A 24333-nucleotide genomic window follows, 5' to 3' on the forward strand; every position below is an offset into this window, starting at 1 on the left:
CTGTAAAAGAAAATTATCCTCATAATCAGCGATTTCTCGATCTAGTACTAATTTGAATTCAACAAATTCAGCAACACAAACACACACATTTGTATGAAACCTTTCAAAAGAAATCAGTGGAGGATGACATTTTAATCCAATATTTTTGCTGAGTTTTTTGTTTCATCCAGATGTTTTAGTGCCTTATGCCTGACCTTCGGTATATGAGGACAAAATAAGAGTAACTCTTAGGTTTACAAATGTTGACAATTCCTGCCTTTTTCAACCCAAACCATACAACACAGCAACTCATATGCTTGACATATATAGGAGGTAGGGAAGAGCTATATCTTAGTGTTCCTGTAGATAGTGGTACCATCAAATTAACAGAATCTGGGGAGTTTACCCAATTGATAGTGACCTGAGGAGTTTAACTGAATAGAAAATGAGCTGAGAACATCAGGTAGGTTGAGCCACACAGTCTTTTCCCAGGGAGGTAACATTCTCCCCTGAACTCAGAATAACATTTTATCCTAGGCTCAGTTCAATATAGCTCTCTTTCATAGTAATTAGTCCTACTAGAAAAAATAATAATGCCCCCCAAAAACCTGAGATTCTGTGAAGAGTTTCCATGACTTAAATTCTGACTGGAACTGCTGGGTATAAAAATTTATGATGATTTCATTCTATTTTCAAAGAAAAAAATTATCACCCCCACTGCTTGTATCAAATTACTAGAAAATCCAAGTCCAAGAATACTCTGATGTTGCCAATCTCATTTTTCCTTTTCCCACAAATAAGACTTGATTCCGTTCTTAAACAGCTCAACTAACCTTGTAAAAGAAAGGAACAGAAGGAGAGAACTGGAGGAATGGAGGAGAATTAGGCAGTGATTAACTAGAAAATACATACCCCACCTAAAGGTATTCTGATTCAATTTTTTAAAAAGCTGTTCAATACATACACACATATGTGCACATATTCATACATCCATCCATCCATAAAGAGATGCGTGCAGGCACATGGGCCACAAGTTTTCAACACTTGATGTAAAGGAAAACACTGGGATCAGATCTTCATGAATGATCAGCTACAGGAAAGCAAGAGAGAAGGAGGGATCCAAGATGATTCCAAGGTTTCTATCCTAAGTAATAGAGTGATCCAGGAATGGGGAGACCTGATGACAGTAAGTGGGGAAGGTTAGGACTCCAACTTTAGATGTTCCTTTCAATTTATGGTAAACAAACCACTCAGCGGAAATTTCCAACAGGCGTTTGGAGATGTAGGAATGAAGCTCAAGCGTTTATTCCTACAACACTTTATTTTATTTTTTGTTAAAAGAAATAGCATTTTCTTGTGCTTTGGGTGAGCCGATTGATTCAGGTTGTCCGTTCCTACTTTTCTTTGCAGAACACTGACTCAGCATCACACCTCATCCCAGTCTTTGCTCAATTCCATAGAGAAAAGGAACTTTAGCCTTTATAGCAAATGCATTAAAAGAGTAAATATCATATTTTATTACTAAGCTCATTCCATATTTTGACCTGGAACTATCATAAGGAAATGTCAGAAATAGACTAAATCATATGTAAGTAAAGCATCAAAGAAGCCAATAATCCAACCAATATTTATTGAAGTTGAGATTTTTTTAAAGATGTTTCATATAAATGCTAATGAACAAAAGAGACAAACAGACAAATATGATTGTTTTTACATTGTTCCTGCTGCTAAATATTAACTTTGACTGAGAGCTGACTTTAAGATCCTGGAATTTAATCACTGACACTACATAATCCAACAGTAAGTGCTTTCTTTATAAAAACTAGAACTAGCTTTGACAATAATAATAAAACTAGGTAGTTTCTCTCTTTCATACACACACTTCACTTTGTGAAGAGTCAAACTTGAAATATTAAATTTTAAAATACAGGAATCTATTTATTATAAAGTATTTTGGCTTGTCTAATTAAGTGAAAATAATAATACTTACCTCTTTCCATTTCAATAGGGTATTATGAAAGTATAGAGAATGCTATTTGTGAAAATATTTGGCATCATTTAGAAAGAAGTAGACTATAAATCCTAGGCACTATTAATAAAAATCCAACTTTCTAAGAAATGTTATTTAGGAGAACTTAAATGAGTCTTCCTTCCCTCTAGAGCAACCCTACACTCAGATGCAATTAACCTCTTCTCTTGGGGTCTCTCATAGAACCTCACTTGTGTCTTTTAAGTATAGTGAGCATTCTTCCTGGCACGATAGTGATTGAGGTCCTAATCTTCTCTAACAGAAAAAGGGAAAAGGCATACGCTCCATGAGGACCTTCAACATGGTTTTTCTATATATCCTCCAAAGTTTTTAGGAATATAATAAACTTTAAACAATGTTTTTGAATTGAATTTACAAGTAAATACAATAAAAAATAGAACAAGCTGATTGCCTTTTTTAGCCCTGAGCTACAAGTCTGAAGTTATTATCCAAAGAAATATTTCTATTTATAGATAAAGTATGTTATTTGTTATTCAAGTAGAGTATAAGCTTCTTAAGGGCAGGGATATTATCTTTTTGTCCAAAATGTACATAGAGACATTCAACACATGTTTCTTGAGAAAGTGAATGACTGAATGAACACATTTTTGAGAATAAGCACAATAAACTTTCTTCAATATCCTTAAGTCAAACTCAAATATTTATCAGTTTATCTTTATACAACACAAATATTTAAACAGAATAGAAAGCAGAATTGAGGATCTATGCCAAGTGATAATCTTTAGATGAGAAGGGATTCTCAATCCTTCCCTAATATAGGAAAGGAAAGAAGATTTGGTGATAACCCAGCGACTAAGAGTGATTTCAAGACAGAGTTACTAGTTCATCAACTTTTGCTATTCATTTGTTTGAAAAAGTCATTAAGTGACTGGTGTGTATAGTCCAGAACAGTGTTTCTTAACCTTTTTACTTTTCATTATTGTCCCCCTCTGGACCCTTTTTAGGCATTTTTTTTAATTTGTCCCCCCCGTGAAATTTTAATACTACAAATACAGTTATATCTATTTATGTATAACTGTTGTTTATCCATTAAAAAAGTGAGATTTTTTTTCTCTCCCGAATAACCAATTTTGACCCCCTTGGCGCAATAACACCTCCGTTGAGAATGCATGGTCTTCTAACTCTAGAACAGTGTTTCTCAAATTAGATTCCAAAACTGTGTGCTGGGGAGTCTAAGAAACTATTTTTCTTTAAGGAGGCGTCATTACCAAGTTTAAGCAACACTGGTCCAAAACCTAAGCATTCTTAGTGCCTATCATATGACAGTCTTAACCTGAGTCCTTTATGTCAGTCAAGTATTTCCAAGTGTTTATCCCACAGCAGTGAACCTCCAGACAATGCAGTCTATTGCTCACTTATCGATGAGTATCTATCTGCTCCATTAGATCTTATAATGGCAGTGGTAATAATAATAGTGTCATATTATTAGAGATCATCTAGTCCAAATCCATTCTTTCACAATTAAAGAGATTGACATGGAAAGATTTTGTATGATTCATGCAAGGAACCCCAGCTGCAATGTTTTTGGAGTTTTTTGCTTGTTTTATTTTGTGCCAACTACATTACATTGATTTTTTTTAAGAAAATGAAAGGTTTAGGTCCTTTCGAATACAACCACAATTATGCAGACATGGGTCTGTGTCAAGCTGCTTATCAAATTGTGATACAAGGAGAACTCTTTATGTACAATTTATTAGAAATTGAAATGAGATCACTTATTGAATAAAGTTTAATTGTACATACTGATTGACAGTTTCCTTCCTAACTAATTTTAAAAGGAAACAAAGGTAGTGGGATGTGAGCATTGAAATATTGAAGAATATAAAACTATTTAAGTTTCTGAACATGTTTTAAACAAGAAAACATTATTTTTATTGTCACTCAGAAACTGAGATGCTTTCTAATGTTTGTTAAAATGGAAAAGGAGAACATAACTGAAAATTATTTCCAAGTTTTATTATTTTAAAAATTTTTTTGTCAGAATTACAATGTTGGAAACTAAATTTAAGAAAAGATAAATATATATAATAATATGAAGTCAACAGTAAGACCTAGTTCAAATGATGCTATGAATATGCAAGTGACATCGTGAAACAAAATGTTTCCTGAAAGTTGGTGCTAAAGTAGATAAAGTTTATCATTATCTGTATTGTTGTAGTTTAAAAGTAAAGAAAGAAACTTTAAGTAAGAACTAAAATTTACATTTATTTCAGGTCACTTCAGTGGAACTTAATAAGAAAGCTTCCTCCTGATGGCTTCAGAAAGTACCATGATCTTCAGAAGCTGTAAGAAAAAAATTAATTCCTGGTATTAAAATTGACTAACATTTTTTGGCATACTTGTTTCTTCTCACTTCTGCAGAGACCAACACTGTGTCACTTTTTAAGTCTAATCCCTCTTTGGGGAATTATTTAGGTGTTAGCTGGAGACTACCAGGTAGCACTTTTTTTCTGAGTAAGTCTAGAAGCCATTCTAGAAAAATCTCAGATATCTATCTCCAAAGAAACTGGAGCATGTGTGCTATGAATTCTCCTACCACACCCTCCTACAATGAAGATACCCGGAAGATTTTACTCTCTGCATTATTCTACCATGGTTCACCTCAATGTCCACCTTAGAGAAAGATGTAATGACCTTTTACCAGACCTGTCATCAAGATTAGATAGTGAAGAATTTTCCTCCTTGTGTTTGCAAATTCAGTCTTCCCCTACGATAGCAAGCCCTTGCGGTTTGAAACCTCCAAGTATGTTGTTTTGGGGACTTAATTCCATTTTTACATTTGCTGTGTGGGTTGAGTTTTATTTTGGCCTTGGATAGTGTCTGACATACGAGATTCCCTTCAGTTTAAGGTTACATACGGACTGTCAAAATCCATAATGGCCCAGGTGATGTTTACCTGTTATTTACGTCAATTTTTTGGTTAAAACATATTGTTATTTGCTTAAACTATTGGGTTTAAATATTCTGTGCCAGAATCACACTATCTAGAAAATGTCTCAGAATTCCTGGTTTCATTTTTATACCTGTATTGGTTTTGGTTTTGGCTTTACACCAGAGAAACCTTGTTCCTAGACATAATCTGTCTGCACATTTTTCTTTAAGATAACAGAAATAGAGCAGAATCAGAAGAAAAATGTATCCACCTCATTAGATGAAATGTTCTCAAAACCCAGATAATCTACAGAAAAATGTTTCATATTTGAAAATTAAAATTCCAGTAGAAATGACTTTTAAGAACTTTATTCTAGACATTTATCAATCAGTGAAGAGGAGTTTTCAAAATTAGGCCTGATACAAAAACTTCAAGAGGATGCTTCCCTTTCTATTTTCTGATTTCTGGAGTAGGAAGAATTTTTCTGATCTGTAGCACCACCTTATGTCCACATGTTTAAGAGGAGTTAGGACTTCAAATCTAACTAACAAAATTCAGGTTTATCTGACACAGTAGTTTAGCATTTTTACACAATAAACATTGACTTAATTCTTGAACGGCCAATTTATTACAGGTAATAGATAAAAATAGCCTAATTCCAAAAAATCTCTGATTGGTTATTAGAGATGTAGCTTGGCTCAAACTCCAGGCAATACAGTCTATTGCTTAGTAGATCATTGCAATCATTAGAAACAAATAAATAAGTGCATGTCAAAGTCTGTCTGTGCATTAATGAGACAGATGCATTATCTACTACATGATTGGGTCCACAATGCATTCTGTGAAACTGTTAGATACACAATAAATTTAATAATAACATTTTACAATCTAAGTTAGGTTTTCTTGCATGTTGGAGAAATGGGGAATCTCTTTTAGTCAAAATTTCTAATTAACTGGAGAAGAGCCAAGATGGCGCCGTGAGTAGTCCTCTTTGTCTCTCGCCCTTCGAGTCTACAATTATTTGGACACTTATCGCTTGACAAAGGATATCCAGACAGCATCTCAGGACGTCTGAGACACCCACGCGACTATACATCGGAAGGCGGATGGACTTTCCTCCGGGAGGATGTGGAAATAGGTGAGGGCTCTCCGACCCCGACGGGCAGCCTGGTACCCGCAAGCGGCTTTCTTCCAACGGACGCCCCCAGAGGATCCACACACGTCTAGGGCAGGAGCGAGAACACAACAGAGGAGCGACGGTGGAAACAGGTGACCAGAACCCTACCTAAACCCCCTGCAATTACTCCTAAACGCAGAGGGAAACTTTGGAGTTGCACACCTGAGCCCGCGGGGAGAGTCTCTCCCCGCCATTGGCGGGGGGATCCAGCCTGGTGCTCGGGGCGCCCGGAGGATCCCAGAGAGAGACACGGAGGGCACGGAGATCTCCCAGCTGCCGTTGCCCGCCCCGTGGGACTAGGGATTGCCGGAGATCTCGGAGAGGACCGGGGCGGGGGGAACTTTCAAAAGGCCAGTCCTGCGACCCGGAGGGGAAGCGCCGGAGCTCCGCCCGGGCAGCAGACAAAACTCTCTGTCTGCTGTTAGCAGAGGGGCCACGCTGAGCATTCACGGCTCCGGGAGAGGCCAGGAGAGAAGCCCTGAGGGCGGGGCGACCCCCAGCTGCCGTTGCCCGCCCCGTGGGGCTAGGGATTGCCGGAGATCTCGGAGAGGACCGGGGCGGGGGGAATTTTCAAAGGCCAGTCCTGCGACCCGGAGGGGAAGCGCCGGAGCTCCGCCCGGGCAGCAGACAAAACTCCCTGTCTGCCATTGGCAGAGGGGCCACGCCCAGCATTCACGGCTCCGGCAGAGGCCAGGAGAGAAGCCCTGAGGGTGGGGCGACCCCAGCTGCCCTTGCCCACCCCGTGGGGCTAGGGATTGCCGGAGATCTCGGAGAGGACCGGGGCGGGGGGAACTTTCAAAAGGCCGGTCCTGCGACCCGGAGGGGAAGCGCCGGAGCTCCGCCCGGGCAGCAGACAAAACTCTCTGTCTGCTGTTAGCAGAGGGGCCACGCTGAGCATTCACGGCTCCGGGAGAGGCCCAGAGAGAATCCCTGAGGGCGGGGCGACCCCCAGCTGCCGTTGCCCACCCCGTGAGGCTAGGGATTGCTGGAGATCTCAGAGAGGACTGGGGCTGGAGAGAGTTCCAGAGACCCAGCTTAGTAGCCTAGGGGGAAACCCTACAGGCTCTCAGCAGCCTTAGGGAAAGCCTCTGCACAGCACCAGTAGAAGGCACCCAGCCGCCAGCCACAAGGCTGGAAGACCCCAGGGCAAAAGCAGCATAGCTAGGTGTACTAACCACAGACTGTAGAAGATGCCAATAGCTCTCCTGCGACCTATAGAGGACAAGTGAGATTTGGTGGGTGCCGACAGCAACGGAGCGACAAATATAAGTGAGCCCACCCCTGGCTGCTGGAAAAGCCCATAACACCGTTGCAGACCCCAAGGAGAGAGCACATCGAGGTGGGCTGCAACAGTAGGCATCTGCAGCCTGAAGCCCCCCTGTGACGGCCCCCACGGCAGAGGAGGGAATCCAAAGGGCCACTGTGGCTACGAAGAGGGGCCCAGGCCCAGTTAGCAACTACGGACAGGATTCCTGGTTGGTGAAATATAAACAGCTGCTCCTCCCACCGCAGCAGCTGAAACAAGTGAAAGGAGCAACTAAACTCTATTTCCATGCGGAGGCACAAATCAACAACATCAAGCAATATGAAAAAATACATTAAATCTCCAGAACAGAAAGAAAGCAACAAATACACAGAAAACAATCCCAAAGAAAATGAGATGTATAACCTAAATGACGATGACTTCAAAACAGCCATCATTAAGATTCTCAATGAGTTAAGAGAGAATTCTGACCGACAACTCAACGAGTTCAGGAGCTATGTCACAAAAGAGTTTGATACGATAAAGAAGAACCAAACAGAAATATTGGAAATGAAGAACACAATAGAGGAGATTAAGAAAAATCTAGATGCTCTGAACAGTAGGGCCGATAATATGGAGGAAAGAATTAGCAATTTGGAAGATGGCAATATAGAATTGTTGCAGGCAGAGGAGGAGAGAGAAGCAAGACTTAAAAGAAATGAAGAAACTCTCCGAGAATTATCAGACACAATTAGGAGATGCAACGTAAGGATTATAGGTATACCAGAGGGAGAAGAGAAGGAGAAAGGGGCAGAAAACCTATTCAAAGAAATAATGGCTGAGAACTTCCCAAATCTGGTGAGGGAGATGGATCTTCAGGTGACAGAAGCCAATAGATCTCCAAACTTTATCAATGCAAGAAGACCAACTCCACGGCATATAGTAGTGAAGCTAGCAAAAGTCAACGACAAGGAGAAAATATTAAGGACAGCCAGGCAAAAGAAACTAACCTACAAAGGAACTCCCATCAGGCTATCAGCAGATTTCTCAGCAGAAACTTTACAGGCTAGAAGAGAGTGGAATGATATATTCAAAAATCTGAAGGACAAAAATCTACAGCCGAGAATTCTCTACCCAGCGAAAATATCCTTCAAATACGATGGAGAAATAAAAACTTTCCCAGATAAACAAAAATTAAGGGAGTTCATTGCCACAAAACCTCCCCTTCAGGAAATCCTCAGGAAAACCCTCATTCCTGAAAAATCCAAAAAAGGAAAGGGGCTACAAAACCAAGAGCAGAGGAGATAAGTAGAAGGACAACAACAGAGAGTAGCAGCTCTACATCAGAACAGATTAAACCATGGGACGAGAAACAAAGGAAACTGAAAAAAACCGGAAAACAAGACACAAAATGGGAGTGGTAGGCCCCCACGTCTCAATAATCACTCTAAATGTAAATGGATTGAACTCCCCAATCAAAAGACACAGAGTGGCAGATTGGATCAAAGAACAAGATCCAACAATATGCTGCCTCCAGGAAACACACCTCAGCCCCAAAGACAAACACAGACTCAGAGTGAAGGGATGGAGAACAATACTCCAAGCTAATAATGAACAAAAGAAAGCAGGTGTCGCTATACTAATATCAGACAAGGTAGATTTCAAAGCAAAACAGATAAAGAAAGATAAAGAGGGACAGTATATAATGATAAAAGGGACTCTCCACCAAGAAGACATAACACTTATAAATATATACGCACCCAACACAGGAGCACCAAAATTTGTAAAGCAACTCTTAATAGAACTAAAAGAAGACATCAACAACAATACAATAATAGTAGGGAACCTCAACACACCATTAACACCAATGGACAGAACATCCAGACAGAAAATCAACAAGGAAATAATAGAATTAAATGAAAAATTAGACCAGATGGACTTAATAGATATATATAGAACACTTCATCCAAAAACAGCAGGTTACACATTCTTCTCAAGTGCACATGGAACATTCTCAAGGATTGACCATATTTTGGGAACCAAAGCAAACATCAATAAATACAAGAGAGTTGAAATAATATCAAGCATCTTTTCTGATCATAACGCTATTAAACTAGAAATCAATTACAAGAAGAAAGCAGAGAAAGGTGCAAAAATGTGGAGACTAAACAACACGCTTCTCAACAAACAATGGATCATTGAAGAAATTAAAGAAGAAATCAAATATTATCTGGAGACAAATGAAAATGAGAACACGACATACCAAATCATTTGGGATGCAGCAAAAGCAGTCCTAAGAGGGAAATTCATCGCAATACAGGCTCACCTCACTAAACAAGAAAAAGCTCACGTAAGCAACCTCAAACGACACCTAACAGAACTAGAAAAAGAAGAACAAACAAAACCCAGAGTCAGTAGAAGGAGGGAAATAATAAAAATAAGAGCAGAAATAAACGATATTGAAACAAAAAAGACAATAGAAAGGATCAATGAAACAAAGAGTTGGTTCTTCGAAAGAATTAACAAAATTGACAAACCCCTAGCCAGACTCACCAAGAAAAGAAGAGAGAAAGCGCAAATTAATAAAATCAGGAATGACAGAGGAGAAATCACAACAGATACCAATGAAATACAAGAGATCATAAGAGAATACTATGAAAAACTATATGCCAACAAATTGAACAACTTGGAAGAAATGGACAAATTCCTAGACTCCTACAATCTCCCCAAACTGAATCGGGAAGAAATGGAGAATCTGAATAGACCAATCACAAGTAAGGAAATAGAAACGGTAATCAAAAACCTCCCCAAAAATAAGAGTCCAGGACCAGACGGCTTCTCTGGAGAATTCTACCAAACATTCAAAGAAGACTTAATACCTATTCTCCTCAAACTGTTCCAGAAAATTGAGAAAGATGGAGAACTCCCTAACACATTCTACGAAGCCAACATCACTCTGATCCCCAAACCTGACAAGGACAACACAAAGAAGGAGAACTACAGGCCGATATCACTGATGAACATAGATGCAAAAATCCTCAACAAAATTTTGGCAAACCGATTACAGCAATACATCAAAAAGATTATACACCATGATCAAGTGGGATTTATACCAGGGACACAGGGATGGTTCAACATCCGCAAGTCAATCAACGTGATACACTACATCAACAAAATGAAAAACAAAAACCACATGATCATCTCAATAGACGCAGAGAAAGCATTCGACAAGATCCAACACCCATTTATGATAAAAACCCTCAGTAAAATGGGTATAGAAGGAAAGTACCTCAACATAATAAAGGCCATATATGATAGACCCACAGCCAACATCATACTCAATGGACAAAAGCTGAAAGCCATCCCTCTGAGGACAGGAACAAGACAAGGGTGCCCACTTTCACCACTCCTATTCAACATAGTACTGGAGGTGCTGGCCAGAGCAATTCGGCAGGAAAAAAAAATAAAAGGAATCCAAATAGGTAACGAAGAAGTAAAACTCGCGTTGTTTGCAGACGACATGATCTTATACATAGAAAACCCCAAAGAATCCACAGAAAAACTATTAGAAATAATCAACAACTACAGCAAAGTAGCAGGGTATAAAATTAACGCGCATAAATCAGTAGCATTTCTATACACTAACAATAAACTAACAGAAAAAGAACTCAAGAACTCTATCCCATTCACAATCGCAACGAAAAGAATAAAATACCTTGGGATAAACTTAACCAAGGAAGTGAAGGATCTATACAATGAAAACTACAAGACTTTCTTGAAAGAAATTGACGATGACATAAAGAGATGGAAAGACATTCCTTGCACATGGATTGGAAGAATAAACATAGTTAAAATGTCCATACTACCTAAAGCAATATACAGATTCAATGCTATCCCAATCAGAATCCCCAGAACATTCTTCACAGAAATTGAACAAACAATCCTAAAATTCATATGGGAGAACAAAAGACCACGAATTGCTAAAGCAATCTTGAGCAAGAAAAACAAAGCTGGCAGAATCACAATCCCCAATTTCAAAACATACTACAAAGCTACAGTGATCAAAACAGCATGGTACTGGTACAAAAACAGGTCCACAGATCAATGGAACAGAATTGAAAGCCCAGAGATAAAACCACACATCTATGGACAGCTAATCTTCGACAAAGGAGCAGAGGGCCTACAATGGAGAAAAGAAAGTCTCTTCAACAAATGGTGCTGGGAAAACTGGACAGCCACATGCAAAAGATTGAAAATCGACCATTCTTTTTCACCACACACCAAAATAAACTCAAAATGGATCAAAGACCTAAAGATTAGGCCTGAGACAATAAGTCTTTTGGAAGAGAATATAGGCAGTACACTCTTTGACATCAGTTTCAAAAGAATCTTTTCGGACACTGCAACTCCTCAGTTGAGGGAAACAATAGAAAGAATAAACAAATGGGACTTCATCAGACTAAAGAGCTTCTTCAAGGCAAGGGAAAACAGAATTGAAACAAAAAAACAGCTCACTAATTGGGAAAAAATATTTACAAGCCACTTATCCGACAAAGGGCTAATCTCCATAATATACAAAGAACTCACACTGCTTAACAACAAAAAAACAAACAACCCGATCAAAAAATGGGCAGAGGACATGAACAGACATTTCTCAAAAGAAGATATGAATATGGCCAATAGACACATGAAAAGATGTTCATCATCGCTAATCATCAGGGAAATGCAAATCAAAACTACACTAAGATATCACCTTACCCCCGTTAGATTGGCAAAAACATCCAAAACCAAGAACGACAAATGTTGGAGAGGTTGTGGAGAAAGAGGAACCCTCATACACTGTTGGTGGGAATGCAAACTGGTACAGCCACTATGGAAAACAGTATGGAGATTTCTCAAAAAGTTAAAAATAGAAATACCCTATGACCCAGCCATCCCATTACTGGGTATCTATCCTAAGAACCTGATATCAGATATCTCAAGAGTCCGTTGCACCCCTATGTTCATCGCAGCATTATTTACAATAGCCAAGACGTGGAACCAGCCTACATGCCCAGAAACTGATGATTGGATAAAGAAGATGTGGTATATATACACAATGGAATACTACTCAGCCATAAAAAAAGACGAAATTGGCCCATTCACAACAATGTGGATGGACCTCGAGGGCATTATGTTAAGCGAAATAAGTCAGTCAGAGAAAGACGAACTCTATATGACTCCACTCATAGGTGGAAATTAGTATATTGAGAAGGAGATCTGATCGGTGGTTACCAGGGAAAAGGGGGGGTGGGGGGAGGGTACGGAGGGGGAAGTGGTGTACCCACAACATGACTAACAAAAATGTACAACTGAAATTTCACAAGCTTGTAATCCATCATAACATTAATAAAAAAAAAAAAAAAATTTCTAATTAACTGAGAATTTGTTCATCTTGATTTATTCCTTATAGCTCCTAAAATCTATTTTTAAAAATGCATAAAACTCAGAAAATCCTAAAGGACAATGGTTACCTCCACTCAGAACAAGAAATCAGGCTTGAAGCCCTCACTTTGTCATTCCCGCAATCTGGGGCCAGTATACATAGAAATGCAAAGCTTTATAGGGGTGCACGTGATGCAATTGCTTGTGTTCTGGTATCTGTTTCCTTTGACATCCAGTAAACTCAAGGCCCAACTTCCAGTGTGACTTTAGTTAACTATGTAAGCCTGCATTCTTGCTTGACATTTCCAATCTAATGTATATCCTTCTAGTCCTGATTTTTGAATCTCTGTTTTTCTCTTTTGTCATATGTACTCTTTGTAAGTTTCCTCAAACACTTTTTGGAGCAAGGCTTGGGCTGTCAAATTAATAAAATTAAAGTTGACTTGCCTGGCAGATTTATGATTACCATGGAATAAGGTTTGGACCTTAAAGATGTCACATACTTGTGGTTTTGCCAGCACTGTGTTGAACCCTGAATTATAGATGAATTATAGGTTAATTAACGGGTTAAAGAATTATAGCAGAAAATGTTAAAAAGTCTGGCTTCTAGGCCGATTCAATTAGTGAGTGCCTTTCTATGCATTAAACTTTCACTCACAGAAAATTCAAATATTAAATTTTACCTATTATATGTTCACCTTTATGACTAGAATTTCTAAACAAAAGCTAGCCTAATCCTACATGAATTTAATAACCAAACAAAATAGCACGAGGGGCTGGCCCCGTGGCCGAGTGGTTAAGTTCGCGCGCTCCACTGCAGGTGGCCCAGTGTTTCGTTGGTTCGAATCCTGGGCGCGGACATGGCACTGCTCATCAAACCACGCTGAGGCAGCGTCCCACATGCCACAACTAGAGGAACCCACAACGAAGAATATACAACTATGTACCGGGGGCTTTGGGGAGAAAAAGGAAAAAATAAAAATAAAATCTTTAAAAAAAAAAAATCTTCACATCTATCGGATGTGAAGTTGACTATTAAAAAAAAAAATAGCATGATATCCAGCTTCACTAAATTATTTTATGTTTACCTTTTTTAATTAAAAAAAATTTTTAATTGTAGTAAGATACACATGACATGAAATGCACCATCTTAACCATTTTTAAGTGTACACTCAGAGGCGTTAAGTACATTCACATTCTTGCACTACCATCACCACCATCCATCCACAGAACTCTATTCATCTTGCAAAACTGAAACTCTGTTTCACTGTGTTTTCCTTTTAATAATCCTTTTCACAGATGCCTGCAAAACAATAAGATTAGATCCGTATCCATCTATGCTTTCAGAGGACTGTACAGTCTTACTAAACTGTAAGTACCAGCACCAATTATTTTGTCTGTCTCCTGGTGGCCTGTCAGCCTAACGCGTTCCACTACCCACCAGCCCTCCTGCCCACAGCAGTGCCTAGGAGATGTGCGAACTGAAGGTGCAGTGTGAGAGCATTGTGCTAAGTGCATGGAGTTAAGAGTTAGATGGGTGTCAGTGCGAGTCCCAACTTCACCACTTGCTAGGTGTGTGAACCTGAGCAATTTATTTTTCTTTCTAAGCATCAATTCTCTCTACTTTAAAATATAAATTATAACAGCACCTACCTCAGGGTTGTTGTGAAAAAGCAAATGCGAAAATCCCTAGGAAGAATTAGGCACACTGGGCCTGGCACCCAGTAAGAACTCACTATCCATTAGCTGTGGTGACAGGAATGATGATAGAATGGACTTAATCAAAGTAAGAAAGGCTGGTGATCATTAAAAGTTCTGAAGGAGAAAGTCTGAAGACTTCCCCAGTTATTCTCTTTCCACTTATTCTGCTTTTATGAATATGTAAAGTACTATGAGTTTTAAAGAACAAAGCTTTTTTTATTGTGGTAAAATATATATAACAAAATTTACCGTTTTAACTATTTTTAAGTATATAGTTTAGTGGCATTAAGTGCATTCATATTGTTGTGTAACCATCCATCTCCAGAACTTTTTCATCTTCCCCAACTAAGACCACAAACCCATTAAAGGTTAACTCCCCATTCCCTTCTCCCCTCCCCCTGGCAACCACCACTCTACTTTCTGTGTCTATGAATCTCACTACTCTGAGTACTTTGTATAAGCAGAATCATAAAATATTTGCCCTTTTGTGTTAGGCTTATCTCACTTAGCACGTGTTAAAGGTTCATCCATGTTGTAGCATATGTCAAAAACTCCTTCCTTTTTAAGGCTGAGTAATATTCCACGGTGTGTATATACCACAGTTCATTTATCCATTTCTCCATCAACGGACATTTAGGTTGTTTCTACCTTTGGGCTATTGTGAATAATGCTGCCCTGAACACTGGTATACAGATGTATGTTTGAGTCTTTGTATTCAGTTCTTTTGTGTTTATACCCAGAGGTAGAATTGCTGGGTCAGATAGCAATTCTATGTTTGATTTTTTGAGGAACCACCATATTGTTTTCCACCACATCTGCACCACTGTACATTCCCACCAGCAACGCACAATGATTACAATTCCTCCACATCCTCATCAACTCTTAATATTTTCTGAGATTCTGTTGTTGTTTTGGGTTTTTTTTAATAACAGTCATCCTTACCGGTTGCGTCTCATTAGGTTAAGAGCAAAGATTTTTAAAATAGTCTTTCTCAAATTTCCATTTCATTGAATTCTACCAAGCAGCTAAAGCTTTCCTCCTAGAAGAAGTTATTGCATGGAAATATAATCAAAAATCACATAAATAAACAACTTCCTGTATTTCCTTTTCTGTTCTCTTGTTTCCTATCCTATCCCGCTTTTTATCCTTAACCCAAGAAACTCTTTCCAGTCAGATTCCTGGCTGGCAGGATCAGAGTTTGGGATTGAGTCAAGAGGGCCACTTAATCATTTGCTAGCAAAATGGAAGAAGGCCACTGGAGACTCAAAGCCTTAACAGTAACCACTTTAGCCACGTCCTCGTCCCTTCTATCCCATCCCTGCTCTTTTTTATCTTAGCAAATACTCAAAGTTAGTGTTGGACTCATCCTCATCAGCCTCCTGACTATCTTTCCTTCCAACCTTCCATGAATCTATTCAAAACTTACTAAACAGCATCTGCTTGGTTTAATGGTCAATGGATATGGAGGGAGGTTTTGAAAGATAGTACAGAACTGGAGAGTAAATTTAGAAGTGTCTTCCATTTCGTTCCATGGTTTTTTCATAGCACTGGACTATTGTTTGGGTGTTAAAGATGTCACATACTTCTGGTTTTTCATATTAGATACTTGCTCTTCATTTGTCCGTAAATATTCATTAGCCCTCATAGTATGCAAGTTCTTCAGCAAGACACCATGGAGGGCATAGAAAGATAAGTCAGACATGCTGCCTTCCAGCAGCTTACACCTCAGTATTTCAGGCAGAGTACTATGCTACCACTGGGGAGGAGCAGGCCTCTCGCTCTCCAGAAGCTTATAGTCTTATAGTTGGTGTGGAAACAACGCCAACATACACACAACAACTAGAGAATGATGAAAGAGATTACTTAATTAAGACCTAAACCGTGTTGTTCAGACCACAACTGCTATTATGATTCACTGAAAGGAGTGACTATTTTGGGTCCAGAGCAGTGAGGGACGGCTCTGAAAAATAAAGAGGACTGGCTAAAAGATGAACATAGGGTACCAGGGTGGATCAAATGCCTTTACCTGGGGGATTTCTATTGGCCTTTAAGGGAGCCCCAGAGGTGTTCAGGGGATGTGTTGAAGCTGTTCTTAACCTCTTCCTGTGCCCAACTAGGGCTCCAGGTTTGCAAGGAAGGGAAGGGAGTGGCTCTAGTATGGGGCACCATCCCTTGCTACCCCTAAGCAGAAGTCAAACCTGATGGGGAACAGAAGATCCCTGGAAGGAGAAATTTTACAGGATGTCAGCTCTAAGATCTGTCAGAGTAGAGAAAAGAGAGAAATCAGTGTGGTCTATGTATCAGTGGATGTGAAATTTGAACTAATACTTACCTAAGAATCATAGGCAGAGAGGAAAAAGAAGAGAAAAGAAATTAGCGTGAGAAGCATGACATATTGTTATAATCAATAATACGTACTGAGTGCTTATGACATGCATTGTCTTACATGTTACAACAACCCAATAAAGTAGGTAGTAATATTATCTCCATTTTAGAGTTGGGAAAACTGAAGTTTTCAGAAGTTAGTTGCTTTCTTAAGGTCATACCATTAATAAGTACCAAAGCTAGCAATCAAACTGTCTGACAGCAGATTCAGAGCAGTGAATTGCCTCACTAAAGAGATTGAGATAGGAATAAACACAGCAAGAGGAGGAGATCAAATAGAAGAACAGAGTTGGCTCACTTTGCAGAACACTAAGAAGTGAAGTTGGGTAGGTAAGGCGGGGTCACACTCTTCAGCAAGGCATGCAATGTCCTTTTTTCCAGAACAAGCCCTTGCCTGCCCCCCAACTTCATCTCCTGTCTCTCCTCACAGCCCCTTTGTGGTGAGATCACTCTGATTTTTCTGGTGATCCCTGAACTTGTTACTCTCTCTTACCTCTCTTGCTTTTGCATAAGTGATCTCCTCTGCCTAGAATAACTCCTATTCATTCTTTGCTTTGTGAATGACGTGTCTTCAACCAAGACTCTTCTCAATGGTTCCTCCTTGAGTAAAAGCTTCCTGTGTCCTCGCTCCTCCATGCCCTGAAGTTCCCACCCCCAGCAAAGCCAGGCGCTTTCTTCTCTGCAGCATCAGAGTAGCCATACGTTATACACTTCTCTCTTCTCCCCATGTTGCTCTGCTACCCTGTTCACATGCTGTCTTCCTTCTAGATTCAAAACCCCTCAAAGAAGGGATGATATACCTAGCACAGCGCATTGGGTAGGTACTCAAAAGAATGTGATGAATAAATGAATTCACAAATAGTGACTAGTTAATTATTAATTAAGGGGAAATTAAAAGCTAGACACGGAAAGGTAAGTGATAAAGAACTTTCAGAGAATCAAAGGCAGGGAAACGGCATGATGAGAATAGTATATAAGAAAGTTTAACATGGATGATTATTGCTTTTCTTTTCCTTATTGTAAGATACCAAGAAGGGATAAATTTATTATAGTCCTTCCTCCTTTTTCAGGTATCTCAGTCATAACAGAATAACCTTCTTGAAGCCGGGTGTTTTTGAAGATCTCCACAGACTAGAATGGCTGTATGTTTAATTTATGTGGCATTTTATAATATTACTTTCTATTTTCTAAAATTATAGAAGTGAATCAATGTTTTTCTTCTGGCTGGCAGGATAATTGAAGATAATCACCTCAGTCGAATTTCTCCACTAACGTTTTATGGACTGAATTCTCTTATTCTCTTGTAAGTATGAAACATTAAAGCAAATATTTCAATTGAGAGAAAGGTATTAATAAAAATGACTGCTTTCAGTTTAACAGCATTAAATGTGGAATTGCTAAAACCCTAAAGAGTCCTTTTCAAGTAAAAACCATCTCTTAATCATAATCTATGAGGCTATTTTGTAGTTCCAGCAATTTCATAAGATCTGTCTTCTAGAATGTCAGCCTATCAAAACTGAATACAGCCTCACTATCAGATTTTATTGAAATGTTCTTAAGCACACTATTACTGCCCAATATTAATCTTGGTAAGGAAAAATAGCATTCATTTAAAATCACCTCCTTTTCACTATTTCACTAATCAACCACTATTGAAAGTTTCAAGCTTTTTTTCAGTTACTAACATTACTGCTCCCTCCATATATTAGCTATCATTTGTTGAATTTTATTACTGACAAGCACTTAAATACAACAAGACCTACAGGAAAAATTAGAAATTTAAAAATTAGAGAAAGAAGGCAACTAAGAATAAATTTTCATGGTTTTATAAGAATAATGATAATACCCTGTTCGACGTTAGTTGGGAAAATAACAAGAACAATGTGACTGCTTTTGTTTCTCTTCTTTTTCAGAGCACTGATGGATAATGTTCTCACCTGTTTGCCTGATAAACCTCTTTGTCAGCACATGCCAAGACTGCGTTGGCTGTAAGTTGCTGTATCTTCTCTTAAAGAATTTCTAATTCATTTTGGATATTAGGTTTTTTTACGATAGGTTGTTAATATCATATCACATTTCCTCAAACTACTTTAGCATGATTTTGCTATTAAACATCCCTATTATCTAAACTAACCCCTCTAAACTCTCAACAAAATAAAACATGTCAAAAAAAGATACTTTGGAGGCAGGAAGAAGGAAGACAGAGGGATGTCATGGTATCTATATAACATCTCCCCCTTCGCCCTGTGGATCTATTCACTGATTAATTTGGTACAGAATTTAGTTTCATTCTTAAATTCTGCACGATGAGAATATGATATTTAGAACTTATTTTTGATGTCTAATCACAATAGAATACGTTCCATGGGATTTGTTACGTACCAGCTTTGCTTGTGGTGATAAGTATCACTCTACCTATTCAGAACTCAATTATGCAGTAAATTTGCCTGTTTAAAATACAGGTAAGAGCCAGCCCTGATGGCCTAGTGGTTAAAGTGCAGCGTGCTTCAGTCGATTTGGTGGCCCAGGTTCTGTTGCCGGGCACGGAACCACACCACTCATCTGTCAGTAGCCATGCTGTGGTGGCAGCTCACATAGAAGAACCAGAAGGACTTACAACTAGAATATACTGCTATGCACTGGGGCTTTGGAAAGGAAAAAAAAAGAGAGAAAGAGAGGAAGATTGGCAATGGATGTTAGCTCAGGTCGAATCTTTCCCAGCAAAAAAATTAAATTAAATTAAATACAGGTAAAAATGAAGAAATAAATAACCAAAATAACTAATAAAAAGTTTACTCAATAAACTACATATATGATATCATATGAAAACTCCTTCCATCTCTTATTTTGTGGGAAATTCTCAAAAGTTTTGTTGTTTAATTTCCAGGTGCACAGCAGATTAAAAGTGGGGAAAGTTAGAGTCAGAAATGTTGATTTTAGTGAGAAGTGGTAACTATCAACCTGATAATAAAGGAGGAGTGAGAAATGCTATAAAAAGCAGACATAGTGGGGCCAGCACAGTGGCATAGTGGTTAAGTTCGCGTGTTCTGCTTTGGCGACCTGGGGTTCATGGGTTCGGATCCTGGGCACACATCCAGCACTGCTCATCAAGCCAAGCTGTGGCATCATCCCAACTACAAAATAGAGGAAGACTGGCACAGATGTTAGCTCAGCAACAATCTTTCTCAAGCAAAAAGAGGAAGATTGGCAATAGATGTCAGCTCAGGGCCAAACTTCCTCACAAAAAAAAAAAAGAAAATACAGTAATTCAAAACATACTAGTTTGGAACCATTTAGGGGAAGACAAACATCGCAAAAATCATTACTAAATCAAGAAGCATCTTGGTATGACAGTGCAGAACCATTGCTGATGACAAACTAAAGTCGTTAAGGAAAGGGCAAATTAAGTTCGGTATCTTTTGTTGTAATTAAATTTTGGTTCAAATGAATACATTAACAGTTATGACATGCTCAGTCATCCAAACTTAGTAATAAAGCAAAATTGATCAATACTTCCATAAGCAAATTAACAATTTAAAAATTCATGCATTGAGACTAGAAGCAAATGTGAGAGATATTATGCACATATAATAATAAACCTTTCCTTTGCTTTTAAAAAGGCAGCCAAATCTACATTTCAGATAAAAATAAAAATCATTAAGATTTATTACTGGAGGTGGACTTTTTAAACTTTCATTAGTAAAACTATCACCTTTAAGTTTCAGCTATCCAAAACAATTCGTTCCATATGCATTCCTGATAGTGAATGTTATCCCAACTTTAATGCCAGTAATAATAATTCTTGCTTTATAAGTATCCATTTCTTTTAAAACTAATTATAATATCTTTACCTTGCAAATGAACTTTCATTTAGCAAGTATAAACTAGAAAATTTGATAAATGTGTTGGCAAAAAAAAAAATTTTAACTCTGATTTAGTGGAAAAACACACATAAAATAAAAAGATATATGACAGCCTAGGATAATATGTTTGCAAGATAGATGACAGACAACAGATTAAAACCTTTAATATAGTTCTTTCAAAGGAATTAAAAAAACTGTAAACACCACAATAAAAGTTGGGAAATTTAAATAAGTATTAAATAAGCATATGAACAGATGGGGCAATAGCCAAAGGTGAACTAAAGGTCAAGAGAGTAAAGTAAACTTTTATTGTGAGATGAGACTAAGCAAGTTTATACATGGGCAGAAGCAGCTAACATGAAGAATCTGAAAATATAGAAAACAATGAGGATACATTATGGAGCAAGGTACTGGAATACGTAGAAAGGGTTGGGGGGCCAGCCCAGAGGCGTAGTGGTTCCATTTTCACACTCTGCCTCAGCAGCTTGGTGTTCCCAGGTTCAGATCCCAGGTGCGGACCTCTGCACCGCTCATCAAGCCATACTGTGGGGGCGTCCCAGATAAAAAATAGAGGAAGATGGGCCCAGATGTTAGCTCAGCAACAATATTCCTCAAGCAAAAAGAGGAAGATTGGCAACAAATGTTAGCTCAGGGCCAATTCTCCTCACAAAAAAAATAGGGGGTGGAAAAATAAAATGTGATACACACACACAGCAGTGAAAATGAATGAACTAGAACTACTTCAAACAACATGGCTCAATTTCAAGAACATCATATGAAGTATAAAGAAAAAGTCACAGAAGAGTACATATATTACAATTCCATTCCAACAACGTTTTGCTTGGGCTACAGAAAGCCACAAGACAATATTGCTCCCTCTCTACCAATGAGAAACAACTTTATAATCTAAAAAATCATGATTTTCATTCTCAAGGCCATCAGAGAGCTACAGTCATAAGGCAACCAAGTAAATGGAATTCTAAGGAGTGACTGTGAGAGATGAGACATATACAGTATATCACTTTGGCAGAGCACAGGGCGAAGAGTTGGCTGTCATAGAGCAGGTACGAAGAAAACTGCTTAAATTTTAGTCAACTTATGAAGGTCAAGTGCGGGCTAGTGTAGCATCTTAGAATAACTGGGAACCTCATACTCAGGGGAGTCAGCTCTTTTCCACTGGCCTCCGGAGCTCACAAGAAAAACCAGGAGCAGGCAAGGAAACCAGAGACAGTCCTCTTTGGTGGCACACAGGCACAAAACCCCACCTTCTTCCCTAGACTCTTTCTGCTTATGAAGCAGAAGCTTCAAGCCACTGGGAGAGTGACAGAAAACCCTCCCACAGCCAGGGACCAGGCACAGAGCCACTGCTTCCAAAGGAGGGGTGGAAGCAAAAGCACCCTGCTCCAGGGGTAAGGGCAGAAAAACCTCTCGAGCCCAGGATCTGCACTGCTACATGTGGTGGGTAGTGCTCACTTGGGTTGGGGCAAGAAACTGTCATGCAAGTTTGGCTTCTGGGGAAAGGGGGACAGCAACACAGAAAAATCCCCACCCCTGAAAGAGCAAGAAAAAAAAGATCTGTTGTCAAATTAGAAAGCCATCAACAGCGCCAGAACCAGAGATAACTCAAATGTTACAACTACCAAACAGGGAAATTAAAATACTTATGATTAATAAGCTAAATGATATCATGGAAAAGGTGGACAATATATACACAAGGACGTGGGAAATGTCAGCAGAGATGGAAGCTGTTAAAGAGAATCAAAGAATTACTTCAAGAGGCTTAGCAGCAGACAGAACACAGCGGAGGAAAGAATCAATGACCTTGAAGATGGGTCAATAGAAAGCTTTCAGTTTGAATCAAAAAGAGAAAGGACAGCAAAATAAAGACAAAACAGAGAATTCAAAAATTGCAAGATAATATAAAATTGTCTAACAAAGGTGTAAATGGAATCGCAGAAAAAAACAAGAGGGAGAAGAGGACGGAAGAAATATCTGAAGGGATAATGAAGAATTTTCTAAAATTAATATAATACAGCAAACCAGATATCAAGAACCTCAGGAAAACCCAAGCAGAAGTAGAAAAAAAAAACCTGACAGATCATAGTCAAACTGCTGAAAACCAAAGATAAAGAAAAAACCTGAAGGCAACCAGAGAAAATAGAGATATTACATACTGTGAAACAAAGATAAGAAATGGAACACCAATTTTTTTTTAAAAAAAAGCTGGAGGGGCTCTGTTAATATTAGAAAAAATAGACTTCAGAACAGACACTTACACCAAGGACAAAGAGAGAGATCACATAATGATGAGGGAGTCAATTCAGCAAGAATACATCATAATCTTAATTGAGTATGCAGTTTCAAAATGAGTAAAGTGAAAACCATAGAACTACAAAGAAAAATAGCTAGGAGTCAAGAAATGACATTTAAAACCAACATGTAGATATTTGATGTTCCTAAGGTGAACATTATTTAAAAGCATATAACTGATCAAAATCATATGGTGGGAGAGAGAAAACAGACAGGAAGACAATATATACTAATTACATCACTCCTTATAAAAGGAAATTAGTAAGTATTGTCATTCTCTAGGAAAGAGAACTATAGTATATTGGGTAAAGTTTTAATTATAAAGGTACCCAATAGAATATATAAACCTTTCTAAATATTATAAAAAATTTTTAAAAACATTTATTGAAAGTTTTTTTAACTTATAAAACCATATAATATTTTTAAATAGCAGACTAAAGTCAGATATATTTGTTATATGAATAAACATAAGTGGGCTAAACTTACTTATTAAAAAGAAAATAAGATTTTCAAATTGGCTTGCAAGGCAAAACCTAACTCAGTACTATTTACAAAATAATGCAACTATAACTAAATGGCTAAGAAAGATTAAAAATAAAAGACTGGTCAAAAGTATGCACACAGATGCAAACTAAAAAAAAGCAGGTGTCATATTTTTTATGTAAGTGGGTAGAATTCTGAGCAATTTGCCTTAAGAAACACAGGAAAGAACATTTAAATGCTATCAGTGTGCAATTTCCAATGAAAGATATATATGTACCAAATAGATTCGTATAGCACCCATACAAAAGGAAAAACATACATACACAATAAGAGATAATAATCTACTTCTCTCAATCCATGAAAGAACAAGTAAAACATATGGAGAACTAACATAATTAATGTTGACTCTAATTGATGTATATCAAACTGCAGTGTCCCTTCTCAATATCGGAACTGATTTATTTGGGACAGCAATGTGCCCGGCTGAAATACTACATTCCCAGACCTCCCCGCATCTAGACACAGCCACATGACTAAGCTCCAAGCAGTGAGGCGGAAGATGAAGTATAGTGTGGAACTTCTGAGAAATCTTTTCAAAGAGAAAAAGGCACATCCTTCCTTTTCGTCCCTATCCAGAAAACAATGGATATGATGGCTGAGCTTGAGCATCGTCTTGGACCCTGAAGACAAGGACATGTGAACGGCGAATATGAAAGATCTTGGGTCTCTAACAACTTTGTAAACCTACCATGCTAGCCCTGGACTACCTAACTCTAGATTATTTTTCTTTTGCCAAAAAAATTCTTGTGTCGTTATGCTGTTATAGTTGGGTCTCTGTTATACGTA

The 24333-nt window shown here is 38.3% G+C and overlaps 1 protein-coding gene across 1 annotated transcript in view; it reads left to right on the forward strand.

The window, feature by feature from the left end:
- Positions 1 to 24333, forward strand: part of RXFP1 (relaxin family peptide receptor 1) — a 113969-nt gene that overhangs the window by 66177 nt on the left and 23459 nt on the right. The window contains exons 5-9 of the mRNA XM_046657022.1: positions 4243 to 4314; positions 14045 to 14116; positions 17902 to 17973; positions 18063 to 18134; positions 18745 to 18819. Of these exons, the coding sequence (XP_046512978.1) occupies positions 4243 to 4314; positions 14045 to 14116; positions 17902 to 17973; positions 18063 to 18134; positions 18745 to 18819 (363 nt within the window). The remainder of the gene's footprint in view (positions 1 to 4242; positions 4315 to 14044; positions 14117 to 17901; positions 17974 to 18062; positions 18135 to 18744; positions 18820 to 24333) is intronic.

The sequence above is a fragment of the Equus quagga genome, chromosome 3 (assembly GCF_021613505.1).
Source record: "Equus quagga isolate Etosha38 chromosome 3, UCLA_HA_Equagga_1.0, whole genome shotgun sequence".
In the NCBI taxonomy this organism is placed as follows: Eukaryota; Metazoa; Chordata; class Mammalia; order Perissodactyla; family Equidae; genus Equus; species Equus quagga.